Here is a 23,512-nt window from a genome sequence, read left to right on the forward strand (position 1 = left end):
TACCTGGAGCGGCACCACCCTGACCATCAGGTGGTCAAAATAAAGGTCCACTGCTTCGGTGAAGCCCTTGTACGTTGTTCTCAGCCTCATGTCGGGGTCTTGGAGCAACCAGCTGGAATGAAAAGGGGAAGGGTGATTAGTTTTACTGTCTGGGGGTTTGCTCTGGGCAGCGTGATGGGTGAAAGGAACCAGCTTCAGAGAGCCCAGGAATGAGTGTGGAGACCGGTCTCCCCCCACGTCCACTCAGCCAGGACTCGGGGCAGACACGGGCATGGATCTGGGCCTGCTTCCCACCCGAGGACACCAGCACCGGTGGCCATTCTAGTTCCGATTCATGGCTGCCAGTCAGAGGGAGAAAAGCTTTTCATTGAACCCAAGGCCCATTTTTCAAGCATTTACACTTCAATCTCATCACAAAGGGGTGAAGTCAAAGGGGTCAGGCATCCCTGGGACTGGAGGACACAGGTGCCACCTTCCAGTGTCGCCCAGAAAAAGAAGCCTGAACCGGCAGCTGAGAAGCTAGCCCTGGGCTCCCCGCCCTGGTCCAGCTGCCCCCCCATTGCATCGGCCTCGTCAGGATTCAGAGCTCAGCTCAGGGGAGGGGCTCCTGCAACCTGTCTGTAGCGATCACACTCCCCAGGTAAACACAGAGCGTGACTTCCAGCACTGCAGCCAAGGTCTTCTCCCTTCTCATTCCAAATTCTGAGAAACATTTATACTTTCTTACAAAAGGCCTGATGCTTCTCTCGTCCTGATCTGCAAGAAGTGAACAGGCTCGGAAAACTGTAAGTTTGTGTCAGGTACCCGTGGACGAGGAGAGCGCGGTCCCCTCCGGTCTGACACCTCACATCCATCCCACGCGGACAGCTCGGGTTTCCCGTCCCCGCTGGGATTCTGCCTGCTTCCAGCGCGCCCAGCTCGGCCTCCCTGGGTGCCCACCCACGAGCCCATCCCCCACACAACCGGACCTGAGTGGAGAGGTGGGCGCAGGGAGGTCTGAGCTGCTTCTCAGCTCAGACTTAATCCGTCCTCGTCCCGGGCCCGAGCCCGGGGACATCGCTGACACACGGGTTTCTAATCCGCAGGGTGGCGAGGCCGTTGTGGCTGTGTGAGCCTTGTGGGGGGCCCCTCGCCGAGCAGAATGGCCCAGCGACAGAGAAGGGATCCTGGGTGGCGAGGCAGTGGAGGGGGCCGACCTAGCCCAGGGAGGGCCCAGGTCGCCCTGGAGATGAGAGCGAGGAGGGCCGGAGGAAGCAAACCACCTCTTTCCCTCCGGGGCGGCGGGGCAGGGGGAGGGGAAGCCAAGGGCTGGAGACTGGGAGGACAGGACCCCGTTCCTGTCAACAGAAAACCCTTCTGCTGGACACCAGTGGTACTAACGACTAGGACGAGGGCTGGCCGTGGTGCCAGTTGATCCCACCCGACTCCTGACCTGACCACAGACCCGCTACTGACCCCCTGGAGATCACACCTCAAGGTAATTCATCAGGGCCTGAGATCTGAAGATGAAAGCTAGAACTAAAACAACTTGTTTCTCTTCTACTTTGTCAAAATGCTTGCACTTTTAAAAAATGCTTGGTAACATCCCTAAGAAACAGAAGGACGGGTCTGACTCTTCCCATTTTTCAGAAAGTGAGGCCCATCCGGAGCAGACGTGACCTGACGGAGGGCCAGCCCCGCGCCCGCGCAGAGAAGCCACGCGGAATTTGAAGAGGACGGTAACTTTGACATCACTTACACTGACGCCCTTTGGGTGCCACTCATTCTGAAAAGGAACTTCAGCACAGAATGAAAAATACAGGTTAACAGCAAAATTAAACCTAGCCTGGTGCTCTGCATTTTGCACAAGCGCACAGGACCACTCCGGCCACAGCTGAGGCCCCCGGCTCCGCTCCCTCCCGGAAAGAAGCACGAGCAGCTGACGCCTCCCCTCCCCCACGCACTCCTGGCTGCACGACCGAGACCCACATCCCATCGGTGAACCAGGGATTCGGGGGCTGGAGCGGCACCGGCCCTCAGCGCTCCACCACCACCCACGTTCCCTGGGACAACGCGTGCGCGGGGAAACACAGGACAGGCCCTGCTCTCCTTAGACTGGACGACAGCGTCAGCGGTGCTCCACTCCGGACACAGCTGAGGCCCCGGCCCCGCTCACCTGGGCAGGCCCCCGAGGTCCATCTCACTGCAGATGTAGGGGCCCGGACGCAGGATCACCCACAGCCCCACCTCCGCGGCCAACAGGACGAAGGCCCTGGGGGGTCAGTGTCACCAACTCTCAGGCCTCGGAGCCGAGGGGGGACAGCCCAGCCCCACCGCAGGGCAGAGCTGCCGCCCCCTCCCCTCGCCCGCCCTCCCCTCCCCCGGGGGGCTGGGGGCGCTGAGGGCTGGATGCGACCCCCCAGCACAGCAGGGAATGCCCAGCCGGGTCACAGCAGTGGCCCCCAGCCTAGGACATCTGCACAGCACCTCTGGGGGCACGAGGACAACGGGCCTCAGACGGGGCACAGGGGTCCCGACGGGGAGCCTGACCCTGCCGGCCCCCCACCCCGGCGGTGGCAGGACCACCCTGCAGAGCAGGGCCCACCTGGGGGATGGGGCCCCTCTGGGCTGCAGCGAACAGGTCTGGGCTCAGGGCAGGCAGGCCCGGGCCCCCGGGAGTAAAGGGGTCGTGGCTGGAGAGCGTTGGGGTCCTGAGAACAGGCTGCAGACCCCAGGCTCCCTCTGTTCTCACGGCAGAGCCCAGGTGCCCCTGGGGATCCCAGCCACCCCAGGAGCCCCCGCACCCCCTGCCCCGGGCCGGGTCGCAGCCTCAGGAGCGCCTACTCCAGGTCCAGGTTCCCAGAGAAGTCGAATCTGCCTCTTTCCGGCTCGTGCAGGTTCCACGGAACGTAGCTGTGGTAGAAATGATAATTACAGGCATGAGTTCTCCACTTATCCCACTTTGTCTCCCAAATGAGCACCTTCGTCCCTAAAACCCCTCACGATGGTTGAAGATGTATTTCTTAGGTACATTGTCTTAGTGGTGTCAGGGCTGGAACCGAGAACAAACTGAAGAGACCTGGGACCTCGGAGAAGCCAGGGCAAGTCCTCTCCCTAGAAGGAGGGAGAGAAGGCCCAGGAGATCTGGGTGACTCCCTCTTCCCCCATCCCTCCCCGTCATCCTCTCTCTTCATCAAAGAAAAAGAAGTAACTTTATAGGAAAATCAGTAAAATGTGGGACAGGCTGGGACCTGGGCCCTTTGCTGCAGGACCTGCACCTGGACAAATGTCTCCTCCAACAACAGATACAAAGAAACTATGAGGGACTAAAAATAACTGCAGGCCTGCCAGGGGGCAAATTATCAACCACAAGATACAAAAAGGCCACAAATCCAGCTGCCATTTCTGGGGTGTTGGGGGCAAAAGCAGGGTCCTGTGCACAATCCCTGCACACACATCACCAAGGGGGCGGGCAGACCACCTAAGCCGCCCCTCCGGCTGGACCCCTGGACCTGCCCCACCCTCACCCCATTTAAGGGGGCAGCCCGCCCCCCTCGGGGAGCAGCAAGGGCACCTGTTACTTGTTCTCGCTGCCTGTGCTGCAGAAGGAGCCCCAGTCAAGCCTCGCCTGAACTCGTGTGGCCTCCTGTCAAATTCTATTGATTAAAGAGTCCAAGAACCCTGGTCGGTAACAAAAGTAGGGTAAGAAGAAACCCTAATCATCAGTCTTATTTTTAATGAAGCCTCCAGAATTCCAAACCTTGGAACAGGACAGAGGTTCTTACTCTGAAGAAAGGATAAGGAAATGAAGTAAGTTCATTAAAGGGCCTGATGTAGAGTCACGCGTGCTAACAGTAATTCCGGCTGCCCCTCTCCTGGACCCCAACCCCCGGCGTCTGGGGGAGCCTCTCTGACTGCAAAGGGTGCCCAGGTGAAGGAGGGGCTTGCCGGCTCCCAATTCAGACTCAAGAGATTATGCAGATTATCCTGCTCTCGTAAGGCAAAATGCTCCCCCTGCGATAACATGAGCACGTACCCCCGGGATCAGAACTTACACATGCAAATACATGGATCCCATTAGGTAATCTTCCCGGAAAATCACATACTTTGTTCAACTACGCTGTCATAGCTCAGAACACCCCCGTATTTAGAGCTGTCTTCAAAGCAGTTCATACATCACCAAGAAAATCCATGTCCTTGACTTATAATCACACATTTTTGCCTGAAATTTTAATAAAACCCAGCCTGATCACCCACTGTATTTTACAGACTTGGATCCAAATATCCGTTGGAAATTCTGAAAAATAAATCCACAAAATGATCCAAGATTTTTCCCCACTGAGCACGCTTTTAACTGATTCACATGTCAGCGCTGCACTGAGTGACCACCACGTGCTGACCCTGTGCTTGTTCTAGGAGGGAAGCCAAAGCTCTGAAGATGATTCCAGAAAGGAAGGTTGCAAACCGCGTCGGCTATGCTGGAGAGGTCTACGCGCACCTACTGTACAGACGCGAGGCGGAGGGCTGGTTAAAAGACTACTTGTGATTACTTAACCACCTGCGGCGTGTATGCCGGCCCCCCTCACTGGATCCCTTCAGTACTTAACCACCTGCGGCGTGTACGCCGGCCCCCCTCACTGGATCCCTTCAGTACTTAACCACCTGCGGCGTGTACGCCGGCCCCCCTCACTGGATCCCTTCAGACAGGGTGGCTCCTTCTACCCCCAGCCCGCATCCAGTCCCCCCTCCTCGGCCCCCTGACGGTGTGGGGCAGGGAGGCTGCCCCCATTCAGAGGCTGGGCTCCTGCTAATATCTTTCCTCACACAGCTCAGCCCGAAGATGCTCCTCCAGGCTGCTCAGGGGGAGGACCAAGCAGGGCTCACCCTCCCGACATGACGGAGAAGCCTGGACGCAGGCCCAGGAGCCCCACTTGGTGACAAGGCGTGGCGGCCGGGGTGTCGGGGCGCACTCACGTGGTCAGGGTGTTCAGGCCGCAGGCCTTCATCTTCAGCAGCCGGTCCCTCCAGTACTCCCGGGGCATCCGGAAGTAGTGCACGGAGCCCCCGAAGATCCAGAAGGCCGCGTCCTCCAGCATGAAGTTCTGCCCTTTGGCCTGCAGCCCCAAGCGCCGATGCCTCAGCCACAAGGGGGTCAGCCTGTGCCAGTTCACCCTGCAGGGAGCACAGGCGGCCTCAATGCCCATCCTTGCCAGCCTGGGCCTTGAGTGGGCACCTCGGAGCCAGGCTTCCCCACCTCCTCCTCCAGCCCCCGGCAACCCTTCCCGAGCAGGCCTGTGCCGGGCGGCCAGACTCAGCACCACACAGACTCAGCGCCACGCAGACTCAGCGCCACCCAGACTCAGCGCCACGCAGACTCAGCGCCACGCAGACTCAGCGCCACGCCGACTCAGCGCCACCCAGACTCAGCGCCACCCAGACTCAGCGCCACGCAGACTCAGCGCCACCCAGACTCAGCGCCACCCAGACTCAGCGCCACGCAGACTCAGCGCCACCCAGACTCAGCGCCACGCAGACTCAGCGCCACCCAGACTCAGCGCCACGCAGACTCAGCGCCACCCAGACTCAGCGCCACCCAGACTCAGCGCCACGCCGACTCAGCGCCACGCCGACTCAGCGCCACCCAGACTCAGCGCCACGCCGACTCAGCGCCACGCCGACTCAGCGCCACGCAGACTCAACGCCACGCCGACTCAGCGCCACCCAGACTCAGCGCCACGCCGACTCAGCGCCACCCAGACTCAGCGCCACGCAGACTCAGCGCCACCCAGACTCAGCGCCACGCAGACTCAGCGCCACCCAGACTCAGCGCCACGCAGACTCAGCGCCACGCCGACTCAGCGCCACGCCGACTCAGCGCCACGCCGACTCAGCGCCACGCAGACTCAGCGCCACCCAGACTCAGCGCCACGCAGACTCAGCGCCACCCAGACTCAGCGCCACGCAGACTCAGCGCCACCCAGACTCAGCGCCACGCAGACTCAGCGCCACCCAGACTCAGCGCCACCCAGACTCAGCGCCACGCAGACTCAGCGCCACGCAGACTCAGCGCCACCCAGACTCAGCGCCACGCAGACTCAGCGCCACCCAGACTCAGCGCCACGCAGACTCAGCGCCACGCAGACTCAGCGCCACCCGGACTCAGCGCCACGCAGACTCAGCGCCACCCAGACTCAGCGCCACGCCGACTCAGCGCCACCCAGACTCAGCGCCACGCAGACTCAGCGCCACGCAGACTCAGCGCCACCCGGACTCAGCGCCACGCCGACTCAGCGCCACCCGGACTCAGCGCCACGCCGACTCAGCGCCACCCGGACTCAGCGCCACGCAGACTCAGCGCCACCCGGACTCAGCGCCACGCAGACTCAGCGCCACCCAGACTCAGCGCCACGCAGACTCAGCGCCACCCAGACTCAGCGCCACCCAGACTCAGCGCCACGCAGACTCAGCGCCACCCAGACTCAGCGCCACCCAGACTCAGCGCCACGCCGACTCAGCGCCACGCCGACTCAGCGCCACCCAGACTCAGCGCCACGCCGACTCAGCGCCACGCCGACTCAGCGCCACGCAGACTCAACGCCACCCAGACTCAGCGCCACGCCGACTCAGCGCCACCCAGACTCAGCGCCACGCAGACTCAGCGCCACCCAGACTCAGCGCCACGCAGACTCAGCGCCACGCCGACTCAGCGCCACGCAGACTCAGCGCCACGCCGACTCAGCGCCACCCAGACTCAGCGCCACGCCGACTCAGCGCCACGCCGACTCAGCGCCACCCAGACTCAGCGCCACGCAGACTCAGCGCCACCCAGACTCAGCGCCACGCAGACTCAGCGCCACCCAGACTCAGCGCCACGCAGACTCAGCGCCACCCAGACTCAGCGCCACGCAGACTCAGCGCCACCCAGACTCAGCGCCACCCAGACTCAGCGCCACGCAGACTCAGCGCCACGCAGACTCAGCGCCACCCAGACTCAGCGCCACGCAGACTCAGCGCCACCCAGACTCAGCGCCACGCAGACTCAGCGCCACGCAGACTCAGCGCCACCCGGACTCAGCGCCACGCAGACTCAGCGCCACCCAGACTCAGCGCCACGCCGACTCAGCGCCACCCAGACTCAGCGCCACGCAGACTCAGCGCCACGCAGACTCAGCGCCACCCGGACTCAGCGCCACGCCGACTCAGCGCCACCCGGACTCAGCGCCACGCCGACTCAGCGCCACCCGGACTCAGCGCCACGCAGACTCAGCGCCACCCGGACTCAGCGCCACGCAGACTCAGCGCCACCCAGACTCAGCGCCACGCAGACTCAGCGCCACCCAGACTCAGCGCCACCCAGACTCAGCGCCACGCAGACTCAGCGCCACCCAGACTCAGCGCCACCCAGACTCAGCGCCACGCAGACTCAGCGCCACGCCGACTCAGCGCCACGCCGACTCAGCGCCACCCAGACTCAGCGCCACCCAGACTCAGCGCCACGCAGACTCAGCGCCACCCAGACTCAGCGCCACGCAGACTCAGCGCCACGCAGACTCAGCGCCACCCAGACTCAGCGCCACGCAGACTCAGCGCCACGCAGACTCAGCGCCACCCAGACTCAGCGCCACGCAGACTCAGCGCCACGCAGACTCAGCGCCACCCGGACTCAGCGCCACGCAGACTCAGCGCCACCCAGACTCAGCGCCACGCCGACTCAGCGCCACCCAGACTCAGCGCCACGCAGACTCAGCGCCACGCAGACTCAGCGCCACCCGGACTCAGCGCCACGCCGACTCAGCGCCACCCAGACTCAGCGCCACGCCGACTCAGCGCCACGCCGACTCAGCGCCACCCAGACTCAGCGCCACGCAGACTCAGCGCCACCCAGACTCAGCGCCACGCAGACTCAGCGCCACGCAGACTCAGCGCCACCCAGACTCAGCGCCACGCAGACTCAGCGCCACCCAGACTCAGCGCCACCCAGACTCAGCGCCACGCAGACTCAGCGCCACCCAGACTCAGCGCCACGCCGACTCAGCGCCACGCCGACTCAGCGCCACCCAGACTCAGCGCCACCCAGACTCAGCGCCACGCAGACTCAGCGCCACCCAGACTCAGCGCCACGCAGACTCAGCGCCACGCAGACTCAGCGCCACCCAGACTCAGCGCCACCCAGACTCAGCGCCACCCAGACTCAGCGCCACCCAGACTCAGCGCCACGCAGACTCAGCGCCACCCAGACTCAGCGCCACCCAGACTCAGCGCCACGCAGACTCAGCGCCACCCAGACTCAGCGCCACCCAGACTCAGCGCCACGCAGACTCAGCGCCACCCAGACTCAGCGCCACCCAGACTCAGCGCCACCCAGACTCAGCGCCACGCAGACTCAGCGCCACCCAGACTCAGCGCCACGCAGACTCAGCGCCACCCAGACTCAGCGCCACGCAGACTCAGCGCCACGCAGACTCAGCGCCACCCAGACTCAGCGCCACGCAGACTCAGCGCCACCCAGACTCAGCGCCACGCAGACTCAGCGCCACGCAGACTCAGCGCCACCCAGACTCAGCGCCACGCAGACTCAGCGCCACGCAGACTCAGCGCCACCCAGACTCAGCGCCACGCAGACTCAGCGCCACCCAGACTCAGCGCCACGCAGACTCAGCGCCACGCAGACTCAGCGCCACCCAGACTCAGCGCCACGCAGACTCAGCGCCACGCAGACTCAGCGCCACCCAGACTCAGCGCCACGCAGACTCAGCGCCACCCAGACTCAGCGCCACCCAGACTCAGCGCCACCCAGACTCAGCGCCACCCATACCCCCAGCCCATGCGGCCCGCCAGGAACACGACAGACTCGGCCTTCAACATGGAGGCCGTGCTCACAGGAGGGAAGTCAGGGCACACACAGCACAGGGAGGAGGTTTCTGGGGCTGAGCAGCTGCCTTCAGGCGCTGGGGATGGGGGGACTCGGGGGCAGATGCGGGTTCCTACAATGGCCAGCGCGGCTAGGCTATCTGATACACATCAAAGCAGCAGCTATCTGACACAGTACCTCCGAGCCACCTCACGGTCACAGCCACCAGGCTGGAGGTGCAGATACCTGGAAAGAGGTACCGGTTAGAAACGGTGTCTGCTCATTGACCGAATTTCCAGGTCTTACCTGTTACACCTGGAGAAGGAGTGCTGGCCGAGGGGCACCCAAGCAGGACAGGGAGCCCCCCACCCGGGAGGGCTGCCAGGAGGTATGAGTCCCCAAAAAGCACCTCTTGGTGTCTTGTGGGTTGGCCAGGGGGAGGCCCTCACATGACCGCCGTGACTCGGGGCTCCAAGAACCTCTCCCTGTCTTCTCCACCCCGTCTCCTGACAGCCCAGAGAGAAGCAGCCAGAGAAGCTGGAAATTTAGGAAAGCTGGAGACAGAAAACCAAAAGTGAGTTGAGGCAAAAGCAAATTTCAGTTGGTACCTTTTCCTCTGCTTTGAAAAAGGTCCTGGACGTCCCTGGTGGCGCAGTGGTTAAGAATCTGCCTGCCAGTGCAGGGGACTCGGGTTCGATCCCTGGTCCAGTAAGATCCCACATGCCGCGGAGAAACTAAGCCCGTGTGTCACAACTACTGAGCCCGCGTGCCTAGAGCCCGTGCTCCGCAACAAGAGAAGTCACCGCAGTGAGAAGCCCGCGCACCTCAACGAAGAGTAGCTCCCGCTCGCCGCAACTAGAGAAAGCCCGCGCGCAGCAACAAAGACCCAACGCAGCCCCCAAGATTAATTAATTAATTAATTAAAATCAAAAGATCCCTGCATCGCTTCTGTTCTTTCCATTCATTTTGAAACAAAAGCTAAAACCACACGCTGATTGAAAGAGACACGGGAGAACCAGACATGGGCTGAGGCACAATCTTCAAAGGGACCACTCGAGCCTCGTCGGCCACGTGCACCATGCGGATGCGCCATCCTCCTCCGGCTCTCTCCCCACCTCCGCCACCAGCACCGGCTTCTCCTCTGCCCACACGCCAAGGGCTTCAGCTCTGACCGTCCACGGGAGAGGGAGTGTGCACGGCCCACCCCAGCCCGTGCTCCTCAGCTGTGCAGGCCGGGGTGGTGTCACCGCCTGGTCCTCGCTGAGGTCAGGACAGAAACTGAGATGCCTCCCCAGTGACGAGAGCGACTGCACGTCTGCAGAAGCTAATCATCAAGGGCTGGGGCAGGTACAGCCACTATGGAGAACAGGATGGAGGTTCCTTAAAAAACTGAAAATAGAACTACCATACGACCCAGCAATCCCACTCCTGGGCATATACCCTGAGAAAACCATAATTCAAAAAGGTACATGCACCCCAATGTTCATCATAGCCCTATTTACAATAGCCAGGACATGGAAGCAACCTAAATGTCCGACAGATGAATGGATAAAGAATATGTGGTACATACATAAATGGAATACTACTTAGTCATAAAAAGGAATGAAATAATGCCACTTACAGCAACATGGATGGACCTAGAGATTATCATACTGAGTGAAGTAAGTCAGACACAGAAAGACAAATATCATATGATATTGCTTATATGCGGAATCTTAAAAAAAGGGTACAAATGAACTTATTTACAAAGCAGAAGTAAAGTCACGGATGTAGAAAACAAACTTATGGTTACCAGGGGATAACGGGGGGAGGGATAAACTGGAAGATTGGGATGGACATATACACACTACTGTATATAAAATAGATAACTAGTAAGAACCTGCTATATAGCACAGGGAACTCTCCTCAATACTCTGCAATGGCCTATATGAGAAAAGAATCAAAAACAAAGAGTGGATATATGTATATGTATAATTGATTCACTTTGCTGTACACCTGAAACTAACACAACATTGTAAATCAACTATACTCCAATAAAAAGTTTTTTTAAATTAAAAAGAACATTTTTTTTAAAGGCTCGGGGGGGCACTTCCCCAGCGGTCCAATGGTTAAGACTCTGCCTTCCAATGCAGGAGGTGCGGGTTCGATCCCTGGTTGGAGAACTAAGATCCCACATGCCACGGGGTGCAGCCAAAAACTAAAGAAAAAAAGGCTGGGGCAGTATTTTGTATATTTTTTCTCTCCATTTTCTTTTTCTAGCAATTTGTTTTTATTGTATTTCACCAAGTAACAGGTTGAGAAGCTGAGAAGCGTAGCTCCAGACAGGAGCAATGGGCTGGCCTCAGGCAGCTGTGGTCACGGAGACGGAGGACAAGCACGCTGACCGGTGCAAGGTACCAGCGTGGGGCCCAAGCGGATGCAGACGTGGGAGCGGCCAGAGCACATGCAGTCTCCACTGTGGCCTCCCTGACGCCCAGCTAGACTCAGCTACACCAGAGGTAGGGGGGTTTGCGTGCAGCCACGATGGTTCTCAAAGCTGGCGGCGTACCTGAATCCCCAGTAAACTTTTAAAAACAACTGAAGCCCAGTCTGCACCGCAGACCAATGAACTCCCTCTGGAGGTGGGCACAGGCACTGGTCCTAGAAAGATCCTCAGGGCAAGGCTGAGGGCCGCTGGCCGGGGTTGAGTTTTTCAGGAGGGCCGGGGGCCCCGGGTGGCCAGACACAGGACAGCACGATGCCAAGAGGGCGGAAGGTGCCACAGACATCACTGGCCACTTGGGAATTTGTCTAGAGCCAGTCCTGGACAAAGGAAACTGTTTCCACCTACTCTCCTTCTCAGCCCCAGCACCCGACACCCTCAACCGCAGCTGCGGACGCCAGCTCTGCTGCAGCATCGCAGGAATGGTCGTCTGTGGATAACCTGGCAACCTAGCACTGGTTTCTTTCTCCAAAAAGTTCCACCTTCCAAGTGACTTAAAATGACAATTCAGAATACAGTTCTCCCAAAGGACCACAGACTTGGGGAAGTGGAAACAAAAGCAGGATCTTTGAGAGGAGGGTCTGGACGGGAGCCCTGGCCCTCCCCTCGGTAGCGCCGTCCCCATGGGTTAGGGACCCTGGCTCCGAGGGCATGATCTTCCCCTGTAACATGGGGCCATCACCTGTCCTGACTGCTCACAAGGGCTGCATGAGGATCAGACACCAGGGAAATGCAATAGAAGGGCCTGTGACATGATGTTCCTCACCAGCTGTGTCCAGCACGTTCTTCTGTGAGGCATATAGCAAGGGGCTTAACAAGACCTGTTATAAAAGATGTTTCTCACAAGCGAAATAAAAAAGCATCTTCTCGCTACTTGAAATAAATTTATTTTAACACACTTTGCAATTAGAATAACTTCGGTGGATTTTTTTTAATGTCCCTAATATGAAATAATCCCAATCTTTCCCTTCTTTCCCGTTTAATTCAGCGTCTGGTTATATTTAATGTGCTAGACTTTGTGCCAAGCCATCTTACTCCAATTTGTAAATTTCACGGTGAAAGCTCTGTCCACTGGGATGCGGTCAGAAGCCAGGGGTCCGCAAACTCCAGCCATGGCCTCGTGCCTGTGTGCAGCCTGCAAGCTGAGAATGGTTTTCACATTTTAAACTGTTGAAACAAAATCAAAAGAAGAGTACTTTGGGACATAAAACAATTGCATGAACTTGACATTTCAACGTCCATAAGTAGTTTCATGGATAACCCGCCATGCGTCTATGTATTGTCTGTGCTGCTTTGGGGCTCAGCGAAGTCACTGCGACAGACAGCAGGGTCTGCAAAGCTGGAGACGTTTACCACCCGGGCCTTTGCAGGAAGCTGCCGACCCAGCCCTGGAGGACGAGGCCCTGGACGGCAAAGGGAGACCTTGGGGCCCCGTGTCCGCCCCTCGCCTGGCTCCCCGGCCTGTGCCTTCCTCTGCACAAGCCTCTGACTATTCCAGCTGTGTCTGAGGCACCCGCAGCTCACGCACAGCGGAGTGTGGTCTCCCTGGGTTTTGACCGTATCTTCCCCAAAGAACGCACTCTGCCTTCATGCTTTCATGGTCCGCAGGCTTCCTGCCCTTCAGCCTCACCTGACCGCCCCCGGCCCGGCCCAGCCGCGAGACTGGGAAGAGCTGCATGCACATTCTCTTCTTCACAACAGGGGCACGCTGACCGTCAGGCGCTGAGCACACACGCACACACACAACCACTCCACCAGGAAGCCATCCCTAATCACCGGCCAGAACTTCAAAGGAACAAGCTCCCATTCACCAAGTCACTGACTTAACTTCTGTGCCTCCCCAGAAGCTGTGAGAGCCTCGCTCCCCACACCCGGCAGGTGCAAAGGTGCAGGCGAGGAGGGGGCTCTCTGGGACCCCCTCATTCCAACACAGTCCCTGCTGGTGACACACACTCGTGGTCTGTCCCCCAGTGGACGACTAGCCATTAGGCGCCTCTGCCTCCTGGTTCAGTACCTGCACCTGGAGCTCGTTAGAAATGCGGACACTAGGGTTTTCCCTGGTGGCGCAGTGGTTGAGAGTCTGCCTGCCAATCCAGGGGACACGGGTTCGAGCCCTGGTCCGGGAAGATCCCACATGCCGCGGAGCAACTGGGCCCGTGAGCCACAACTACTGAGCCTGCGCGTCTGGGGCCTGTGCTCCGCAACAAGAGAGGCCGCGACAGTGAGAGGCCCGCGCACCGCGATGAAGAGTGGCCGCCGCTCGACGCAACTAGAGAAAGCCCTCGCACAGAAATGAAGACCCAACACAGCCAAAAATAAATAAATAAATAATAAAATTAAAAAGAGGAAACATTAAAAAAAAAAAAAAGAAATGCGGACACTCAGGCCTTACCTGAGACCTACTGAATCAGAGTCTGCATTTTAACCTGACCCCGGGGGTCTGAGAAGCAGTAACCTGCATCTTCTCCTTTGATATACATGTATATATAGTCTCCTCCTGGATGGAGCTTCCCTTTGTCGGTTTTTTTATATCCTATCATTTTCTAGATTAAAAAAATATTTTCCTCTCAGTGCTTATTAAGAGGCATGAAATTAACACTGCAAGCCACAAAAGCTAGAGCTGTCATCAAATTCCAAAGTCTGGAGAACTCAACTGCTTCTGAGGATTTTCTTGTAGGTAACTAGGCAAGTTCTTGATACATTAATAAAAGGGATGAATTCACTGAGAAAATGAGGATGACAAATGTTGGGTTTCTCCAAAGAATTCACTGTGAGAAAACGAGGTAATACACGTTACAGCTTCGTAAGCAACAACGTAAATGGTTATTAGCACAGATAATGACCATCAGTCCTGGTGCTCCTAACACTAGTAACAACTTCCAGCTTCCTGCGTAGCTAACTAGTCACAATAAAACCACCACGAGCTGTGCAGCTGGATCAGGTGAGGCCCTTCCTTCTGATGGAGGCCTGTTAGCACGGAGCCCACCTAGCCCCGGGGCCCCTACTTCCTGCTGCTTTTCCCGTGAGCCGTTCATTCCTGGTGAACTTTTCTGATAAGACCAGGGCCCCCTGCCTTCTTTCCAGCTGGAGCTCATATTTACACTTCCTGCTAATTCCTGTCGCCTTTGTGTCTTCGATTCATTGTAGGATGAGCAGCCTTTTGGTCCTAGAATGACCTGGACAACTGGCCTTGGCCCCAACTGACGTGGCTCCGGAGGGGCTCCTGGGAGAAGGCAGCGTGTCAGGACCCCCGGCGGGGCCCCCACCACCCTGTCGCCGCCATCCCTTCTAGGGACAGAGCAGCAGGTTGTCAGGGAAACGTGAAGCAGAGATGGGGCTCTGGCTCCCCGTGGGGAGGGAGGTCGTCAGGTGGGGACGGGGGCGAGGCAGGGGCGAGGAAGGAGCCTGCCCGCACCTTACCCCATCACTGCGCAGAGCCTGAGGACGGGGCCCAGGCTGCATGTCACTGGACATGGCCACAAGTGCCGAGTGGACGCATCTGGGTGAAAACGGACAGATGCGCAGGTGACAAGCTTACCACCTCTTTCCTGTGAGGTGAGCCCAGGAAGTGATCCTCCGCTTTCGGAGAGGGTCTCCCAGGGCAGCGGGAGGTAGAAGGGCCAGATCCCGCCACCTCCTTGAATGAGGCTGATGAGGACCGGTCTGAAACGTCCCAGCTGAGCCAGAGGGCGTCCCTGTGAGCGCTGCAGACACTGACCACAACTGAGGTCACGGTGGGACCGGCAGGCCTCACACTGGGTCACAGCCACCTCCTTGTCTTCCGTCCTACGTACGCATGTGTCCCGATCCAGACAGGCCGGCGTCCCCGCAACCAGACACGGCAGAGATAGCATCGTCAACTCCCAGGACGTGTGGCCTCCAGCGGCGACCAGGCCAGGCTCACACAATTTCAGGCTAACAAGGGTGTGGACAAGCTGGTACTAGAGGTAGGAACCTGCAGAAACCGTCCTCCCATCCCCAGAACGTGAGTCCTCACTGGTCCCGGAAATCAGTAGCTTGGCTCCGTACATAATGTGCACTGTGACCCCCCTCGGGCTGCCCTAAGCAAATGTTCAACCGAATCTGGGTCCAGGGCTTCATACTAAAGATGCTGACCAAGAAAACACTCCGCCCATCCACCTGGCCATGCCGGAGACCATCACCCAGACAGACATGTTAAACTGCCCAGAAGACATCATCACACATAGAAATCTCCTCACTTGGGTCTAAAATACAAATTTCTCCTCATTACTTTCAAGATTCTGATGTGGCTACAGGCTCCCATGAGGTCCAGCTTCCTCGGCTGGACTCCATGAACTGCCCCCTCGGGGGTATTTAGGTCTCACCAGTCTTCAGCCCTGTGCACGCCTCCCTCAGCTGGGAGGTTTGGGGGCCCAAGGAGGGGCCCGCCCACTCTCCGGTCCCGGCCAGTGCCCCTAGCGCCCCCAACCCAGAAGAGTGCCTCTTGCACCAACCCTGGAGCCCCACGAGCTTCAGCCCCCAGGAAATGAAGCACTGTCCCCAGGTCTGCCCTGGCTTCCTGCATGTGCTCCTTGGCCTGGGCCCAAGGCTCTGGATCCTGATTTGCTGGGAGAGGCCTTAATATTTCCAGAGGGCTGGGGCCTTCCATCCAAAAGCAAGTCACTCATTCTGCAGAGATGCCTGGCCATCGTGCACCACCCTGCAGCCTGTGGCACCACCGTAAGCCTGGAACCTCTGCCCTTCCCTCCGAGAAGGCTCTGGTAGGTCAGGAATGGGTCACGCACCCGGGATCCAGCAGGCCAAGCCAGGCAGCGTCTTCTAAAGCCCGCAGGAGTTTGTATGTGAACAAGCATTTACTAGAGGAAACCCTGAGACCCAATCGTGCAGCAACAAAAACTCCTCATTCGAAATCAACCACATACCAACAACAAAAAGTGATCGGATGTCACGTGACACTGTGCTCTCACTTTGGGGAAAATTTCCATTGACAGCATCATAAATAGAAAAAGTGCCAAGAGTGGAAAGCTCTGTTAGCTAACCCCCGGGCGCCCCTGATGACAAGACTCTGATCTCAGAGACACTCACGGAATCAGAATAAAAGGATTTCATTAAACAGGGCACGACGTATTGTAAATAAATGGTTTTTAAAATCCAACACGTGGGACTTAATCTACCGAGACAGACGAGAGCTGGGCTAGTTCTTACAGGACACAAAGACTCTACCCACACAGATTAAACGGAATTTGCTCCTGAGCCTACAGAGCTCAGGCTGATCCAACAGAAATAGAATGTGCTATTTACTCACTTATTATAAATGTCGATCAAGATTTAAAATGAGTATCTCATACGGTCAGCAATTCTATGTACAGAAATATCTCCAACAGATATTCACTGCGACTTGGTTTGCAGCCATGGATGCCCTTCAGAAGGGGGCAGTTTAAATAACGCATGAGCCCAATGAACCAACAGGGTAATGTCTACAGCTGTCTCTATGTGCACAGAACACTCCGGAGAGAAACTGTGATCAGGGAAGCCTCTGGGCAGGGAGAGGGGTGCCCAGGGGCCAGAACTGGGGGGCCTTATCTTCCCCTTTATAGAATTTGAAGATTTCATCCTCTTCCTAGATTACCTACCCACAAAATAGCCTTTGCAAGAACAACGCAATGTGCTCTTGAAAGGCACAGCCCCGCCAACTGTCCCTTGGAGGGTGAGGGTGGGAGCATGGGGCACCCACCAAGGGTCTCCGTCCACGGAGCCCTGTTGAGAAACGTCTGCTTTGTTACCGTGAGCCTCTAAGGATCCCCGGCCCTTCCGTCCCAGGGGAGGCACCACATAAGGGGACTCCCTCTCAATGGCCTTTAACATCCAGAGCAATCGATTTAAGCAAAAGGTAAAACCGAGTGGAGAGGGGGCTGCAAACACCCTGCTGCTGGGTGCCAGGGCAGGGCCTGGGCCCCAGGGTCCTCTGCAGGCCCCACGCGTTCTGAGCCGGTCTCTCTCAGCCCCGGCATCTCCTGCCTCTTCATCAGAAGAGCATTCCAGGCGATACGATGGGAGTCAGGGTCACATCATCGAAGATGAAGTGCTTTTACTTCACTGGTGGCTCCTTCCTCGCCCCAAGGGGGAGAGGACTCCTTGGCCCATGTCCTGATGCTTGGGGGACCGAGGCTCTGGAGCTCTTAGCGCCGGTCTCCTGGGCACCCCGGTCCCTTGATCACAAATACACCTCCACTGTCCGTGTGTTCACTGAGACACTGGGTCCCCTTCCGACTCTCAACGCCCACCCTCTCCTCCGGCACAGGGGCTCAGATACCTGCCTCTCCCCGCTTCCCCACGCCTGTCAGGGGTGACACTTCCAGAGGCTGCAAGCTTCACTGCCAGAACACAAGAGGGACGGCGCTCAAAGAGCTGGAGTGTTCCAGGGGCGATGACTCAGACCCCACGCAGAGCAGCGCCCAGAACAGGCAAAGTTCATAAAATCAGTGACTTCACAGATGCCCAGGAAGGGACCTTGTGCACATGCCCCCGGAGGACGGGACCAGCCATGATTTGGACCAAAGGAAGTGGCCTGGTTCCTTGGCTAAGTAACCTGCCCTCACCGAGGAGCCTGAGAGGCACGGGAGGAACGGGGGTCTGGAACCCAGACAAGGCAGGGCAGGAGCAGCTAAGAGACAGGCCTTCCAAAAGAGGTAGGAGGCGGGGTGCCGGCGCCCATCTGGCGGCTTTCCCCTCTGCTGACTCTGGCAGCTAACGTCTAGGGTTGGAGAGACGCAGAGCTCCTGGATCGTCGCTCAGTGACGGGCTGATGCTGAGAGGAAAAGTCCTGAGTGGGAACCATGCCCAGCAGGCATTCTTGTGCTAGTGGAGAATGACAGGCTCAGAGCCGAGGTTCCTGGATCCCAAGTAACACGCTAGAGGGGGAGGCCAACCAAGACAGAGGATTACACTTCGATAAACTCCAGAAAATGCCAACTAATATCCCGTGGCCGAAAGCAACACATCAGCGTTCGTGGGGAGGCGGGAGCAGAGAGATGCAAGAGGCACATGTACATTCCTGCGGCTGATGGATACTTTCACTGTGGTAACCGCGGTGGTAGTTCCACAGGTGGGTGGGTACGTACGTCAAAACCCAGCATGACATGTATACACTAATATGTATAAAATAGATAACTAATAAGAACCTACTGTATAAAAAAATAATAAAATAAAATTTTAAAAAAGAAGAAGAAAAAAATATTTCAGATGTGGAAAACACACACACACACACACACACACACACACACACACACAAAGACCCCAGCAGACGCACCTGCTAAACGTGCAGTTTATTGCCTGACGACTATACTGCAGTCAAGGTAAATTTTTTTTAAGACCATTGTTCAAACTAAAAAACCGAAGGTTGAAATCGTCCTCAAAAGTCATCTTGGTCCTCCTGTTTCTTGGATATGACGTAATCAAACAGCTGTGATTGACCATGAACCAGCCCAAGGTAAAGTTCACGAGAAAAACAAAAGCCGCAACCCAGCAGCCCCTCCCCCACCCAAACACCTGCCTTCTGATCCTGACAGCTCGGGGCAAAGCCGCTGGCTGAGTAGCCAGTCCCTGTGTGACCACTATCCCACTGGCCACACCCACATTCCCTGCAACAGCTGGGAGCTGCCCCCCCCGCCCCCCGCCCCCCCCCCCCCCCCCCGCTCAGTTAATGACCCGGTCACCTTAGCGTAAGGCAGGAAGAGGGAGCAACAAAGAAGGTGCTGGCTCTGGCCTCCAGACATAGTCCTTGGTGTCCAGCCCAAGCTGGACAGCAGGAATTGGGCGAAAGTCATCCGTGAGGGTGATACAGTCCAAACGATGCCCAGAAGACAAGTATTCCAGAGGACCCTAAGTGCTGGCCCTGAACTAATTCAGAGCTTCTCTGGCCTCTATCTTACCTGCTGAGAAAGACAGCACAGCAGGAAAAGCCACGTCTTTCCTAAACATGCCAAAACTCTTCCAGGGCGTGAGTCACAGCCATTCACCCGCTGCTGCTCTTCCTGGCTGGCCCCACAAGCCCCCCCAACCTACCCTTCCTGCGGCCACTCCACCAGGTGGGGACACGTTCGCTCACCTGCGAGAGCCCATGCTTCTGCACCTTCTGTCCCTCCAGACACCAACAAGTACCAGCCTCCTTCCCGCACCTCCGCCTGCGGACCATCAGGGTGTACTACCTGGGCCACCTCAAGCCCCTCGGAGCCACCCTTCATGGTGACCTGTCTGGGTTCCCTGCATGGGCTGCTACGTCCCTGACCTCCAACAACAAAGCACATGCTCCTGCACACCTCAGGCCTTTCTCCCTGGGGGTGTGGGCTCCTGGATACCTGGCTGTATGCCAGAGGCTCCTGCTGCGTCTCCTCTGAGAATCCCTCTGGGGTGTGCATCAGCCTTGTGTCTACAAGAGCCAGGGCCAGTCCTCAAAGAGGAAAGGCTGGGATCATAGACAGGATGGAAAAGTCTTGGGAACAACTGGGCAAACAAGATGCCTCCTAAGTTTTCTGAGCCCAGAGGGAGAAGAGCACCATTTCCTTCTCCCAACAACCCTGTGACACCCTCCTTATCTCCAAAACAAAGGTGACGCCTAAGTCTTGGAAAGGCATAAATGGAAAGAGTTCTCTCCCTCCCAAACGTCCCTGTCTCCCAGAGGAAGTCCAGAGAAGCGACGAGGGGGGCAGAAAGAAGCAGAAGATAAAGCTGAGGGTGGCGTGCCTGCAGCAGGTCCACGGGCTCAGCCTTCAGCTTCCATACTAACTTCCCTGCCAAAGCCCTTGACACTGCTGGCCTGCCTTCCCAGCAACACTGGAGGTTGTGAATATGTAAAGTGCCAGGCATCGACCTGAAAAATAGGGTCACAGCTGTAGCATCCTGTAAACAGACACAGTTTAGGAAAATTCTAGGCTCGGGCACCCACACAGGCAGTGGGTAAATCATTCTATCACTAAATGCACTCCCAGATAGCTCTTTGTAAGGGAGGGGGGAGAGTGGGAAGGGGTGACCTGGTGACTGGAGGGAGAGTGGAGAGAGAAGACACATCAATCCGAGAACGGGGCAACTACACCCAAAGCGAGAAGCTTGGAGGACCCGTGGGTCAGCGACCTCGTTACCGCGCTGGGCCGGCCAGATGGACCGTAGCTGGGAGCCCTTGGAGCTCTGGCCTCTGCCGAACAGAGAAGCCTCGCAGCAGGCTTGGCAGGAAATGTGGGGACCTGGGAGAAGCGCTGGGCATCTGGGGCTCAGCAGGAGGCCTAGGGGCGCACAGAGCTGGGACTGTCGGAGAGGCGTCTGAAGGCCAGTTCTGCGGACCTCCCGCGGAAAAGGACGGGGAGCCCTGGGTACAGACGCCCGGGGACCGGGAGCGCAGCGCCTGGCGTCACCCAGGGCGCTGGGGGCGCAGAGGGACCGAGCGCCGGCGCTCCAGATCAGACGGGACCAGAGGGCCGTCCCCGTGGGGACTCGGGCTCCGCGGGCGGCTGTGCGCGCGCTCCCGGGCCGGCTCCCCCAGCGCGAGGGGAGGCGAGAAAGCAGGTGTGCAGGACGGGGCGTCTGCTCACCTGCGGAGCACCAGGAAGCTCAAGATCACCAGCAGCAGCAGTCCGAGCATGCGGCCGGGCCTCCGCCGGACGTTCCACTTGGGCATCGCGCGTCTGCGGCACCGGGACCCGGTTGCTTTCCAGCCCTGACTCTGCGCGGAAGCTCGGCGCGGGGGCGGGGCCGCGCGCGGGTCGCCGGGGCAACAGGCCGCCGCTCGCCCCGCCCTCCAGTGCTCATTGCCTGCAGCCCGAGGACGGCCCGGAGAGTGGCAGACGGTGGCCCTTGCCGTTTCCAGCCATACCCTACCCCAGGATGAATAAAATTCTTATTCTGGCACAGAATTATGTCACAAAGGAGGCTGTGTAATATGTGGGCAAAATTTATGCTTTCTAGCAATCACAAACCCACCTAATCCCAAGAACAGAATTCAGATTTTACTGAAAGAAAATCTGAAACATTTTCTAGGGAGACTGATGTTTCTTCACAGCATCAGAGTTTCTAGAAAATACACACACACACACACACACACACACACACACTCACACCGCTGCATGTTTTCAAACCATATCCTGCGCTTGTACACAGCTTTAGACTTGTAAAGCTGCTAGGAATACAATGAGATTGTACTTCTGGAAGAAAACAAGGCGAGTTTAGTGTGAAGGGTTCTTTTTGTAGCATTAAGCAAATATTTAGTCAGGTAGCAAAAGTTAAACCCAGGAGAGACAAAAACAAATGAACAAAGGGGGGAAAGGCCTAGCGCAGTGGCAGGGGCTCGCTTGGGGCTGACAGCAGGGCCAGAGCCGCCCCTGGGGATGCAGAGAGCAGTCTCTCCCCCTTAGCCAACGCTCCAAAGTCAGTACCTTCTATCCACGTTTTAAGCCATAACTGCCTGATAGTTGTTAAGACTATGATGAAGGTATTTTGGTGTAATTGGGATAAAAGGTGGCCCATGAGACATATGGGGAAGGTGTCAAAGGTTAGTCCCCTTTCCACCTACGGAGGCGCACCCCAGCCACGCCCCCCACGCCCCCCCCAGTCGGCCCTGGTTCCTGGTGATATTGCTGAGCAGTGAACAGCACAATCCATTAAACACCAGGGCATCCTTAAGTTATTTAAACAGTACCAGCATCTCCTCTTTTTTTCAGATATTAGCTTAAACTTGTTAACATGGGCTATAAAAACCGTGAAATCCTTAGCCCAGCCCTGTGTCCTTTGTTTTTACTTATGGGAGATAAATGTAAATAACTCAGTGCTAAAGAAAAAATCATTACCCCTTAACTTGCTGGGAAGTGCAGACCTGTAGACACACCCTACTCACGGTTTAAAAACAGTTTTACTTTATCTGGACTTCGTGATAGCAGGACGGTGCTGCAGAGGTAGCTCTAATCCAGATGTGTTTGCCGAGGAGACAAAACTGGGTTTTTTAAATTGTAGCAAGATACACCTTCAGGATAGTCCTTTGCAAAATGCTTGATTGATCTTGACCCCAAGCAGACCGTGAAATACTCAAATCACTGGGCATGGAGGCTACAGTTCAGTGAACTGTCTAATGGGGCTGTCAACAAAGTGGTCTGGCTGGGTGTGTGGGAAGATCGTACCTGATACAGGGCGATCATAACCCGCACGGGCTGCCTTTCTGATGCCAAGGGTTCAGAAAATAGAAAAAAAATGTTTTCTTAAGAAAATGAAGTCCCGTTGATGTCCTCAGGCCACCACTCTGAGTCAGAACTCCAACAGACCCAGAGCTCCCAGACCCGCCCTGAGAATTCCCGTAGCCCGCATTGCCAGTGGGAAGCAGGTGTGAACAAGGAGCCGGGAGAGGAAGAGCTGCTCACTTGGAGTCAGCACGTGGCGACTCTCCAGAAAAATAATCAAAATAGTCGCGTCAAACTAACAGCATCGGCTGTTTTACTTTTCATTTTTAAAGGTAACAAACAGGTTTATAGATGAGATATTCATTCATTGGCATATCTTATTTTTGAGTGCACTGTGTTAATGCCTTAAATATAGTGTATCCGAATTGTAGGAAAACACTGGACAACATCTCCCTTAAAGTCACTAGGGCAAGATGCAGGATGTGGCTTCTGTGTCACAACAGTCCTGTGGGCCCTGGGCCCTCACCCCCTCCAGCTCCTTTACTCAAGTTGCCGAAGAGTCTTGAGCCAAGAAACCAAGAACAGGGGGAATTCCTGGGACTAAATGAGTGCAATGTCAACCCTGGATGAAAAGAAAGTAGAAAGTCCTTGTCCTTGGAAAAAGAAAAAGGAAAACAGATCCAAGTTCAGATGGGTAGTCAAGGCATCTCACCCCAAAGGCACGTCGCTGGGGCTGGAAGGGGCCTGTGTGTTTGCGAGGGATGTACTGCCTTCAGTGCTGGCCTTGGAGCTGCCAAAATGCCACTTTTCAGCTCAGCCTTTGGAAGGCTGAAAAGCCAAGATCTGATTCAACAGCATTTCGTTCATTAAGAAGGACTCGACAACGTTTAACGTCCACTGTGTGCTGAACACTGTTTCAGGTGCTTGGGAGGTATCCGTGCACGAAACAGACAAAGATCCCCTCCCCCTGAAACTTCTGTTCCAGCTGAGGAAGAAGGATAACAAAAATCAACAAATGAATTCGTAAATCATAAAGTGTGTGCAAAGGTGATACTGACC

General features: G+C 57.0%; 1 protein-coding gene across 4 annotated transcripts in view; it reads right to left on the minus strand.

Annotated features, from left to right (window-relative positions):
* The window catches only part of GLB1L2 (galactosidase beta 1 like 2), a 44,028-nt gene extending 23,037 nt beyond the window's left edge, over positions 1–20,991 (minus strand). For 3 of the 4 annotated variants that reach the window (XM_061202182.1, XM_061202181.1, XM_061202180.1), the window contains exons 1-5: positions 20,879–20,991; positions 4,954–5,151; positions 2,824–2,892; positions 2,156–2,251; positions 4–112 (exon numbers count right to left, since the gene is read on the minus strand). In XM_061202182.1, the coding sequence (XP_061058165.1) occupies positions 4–112; positions 2,156–2,251; positions 2,824–2,892; positions 4,954–5,151; positions 20,879–20,964 (558 nt within the window). In that variant the 5' untranslated portion in view covers positions 20,965–20,991. The remainder of the gene's footprint in view (positions 1–3; positions 113–2,155; positions 2,252–2,823; positions 2,893–4,953; positions 5,152–20,878) is intronic. The other variant, XM_061202183.1, reaches the window with a different exon arrangement.
* Between the last annotated feature and the right edge of the window lie 2,521 nt (positions 20,992–23,512).

The sequence above is a fragment of the Eubalaena glacialis genome, chromosome 10 (assembly GCF_028564815.1).
Source record: "Eubalaena glacialis isolate mEubGla1 chromosome 10, mEubGla1.1.hap2.+ XY, whole genome shotgun sequence".
Lineage (NCBI taxonomy): Eukaryota > Metazoa > Chordata > Mammalia > Artiodactyla > Balaenidae > Eubalaena > Eubalaena glacialis.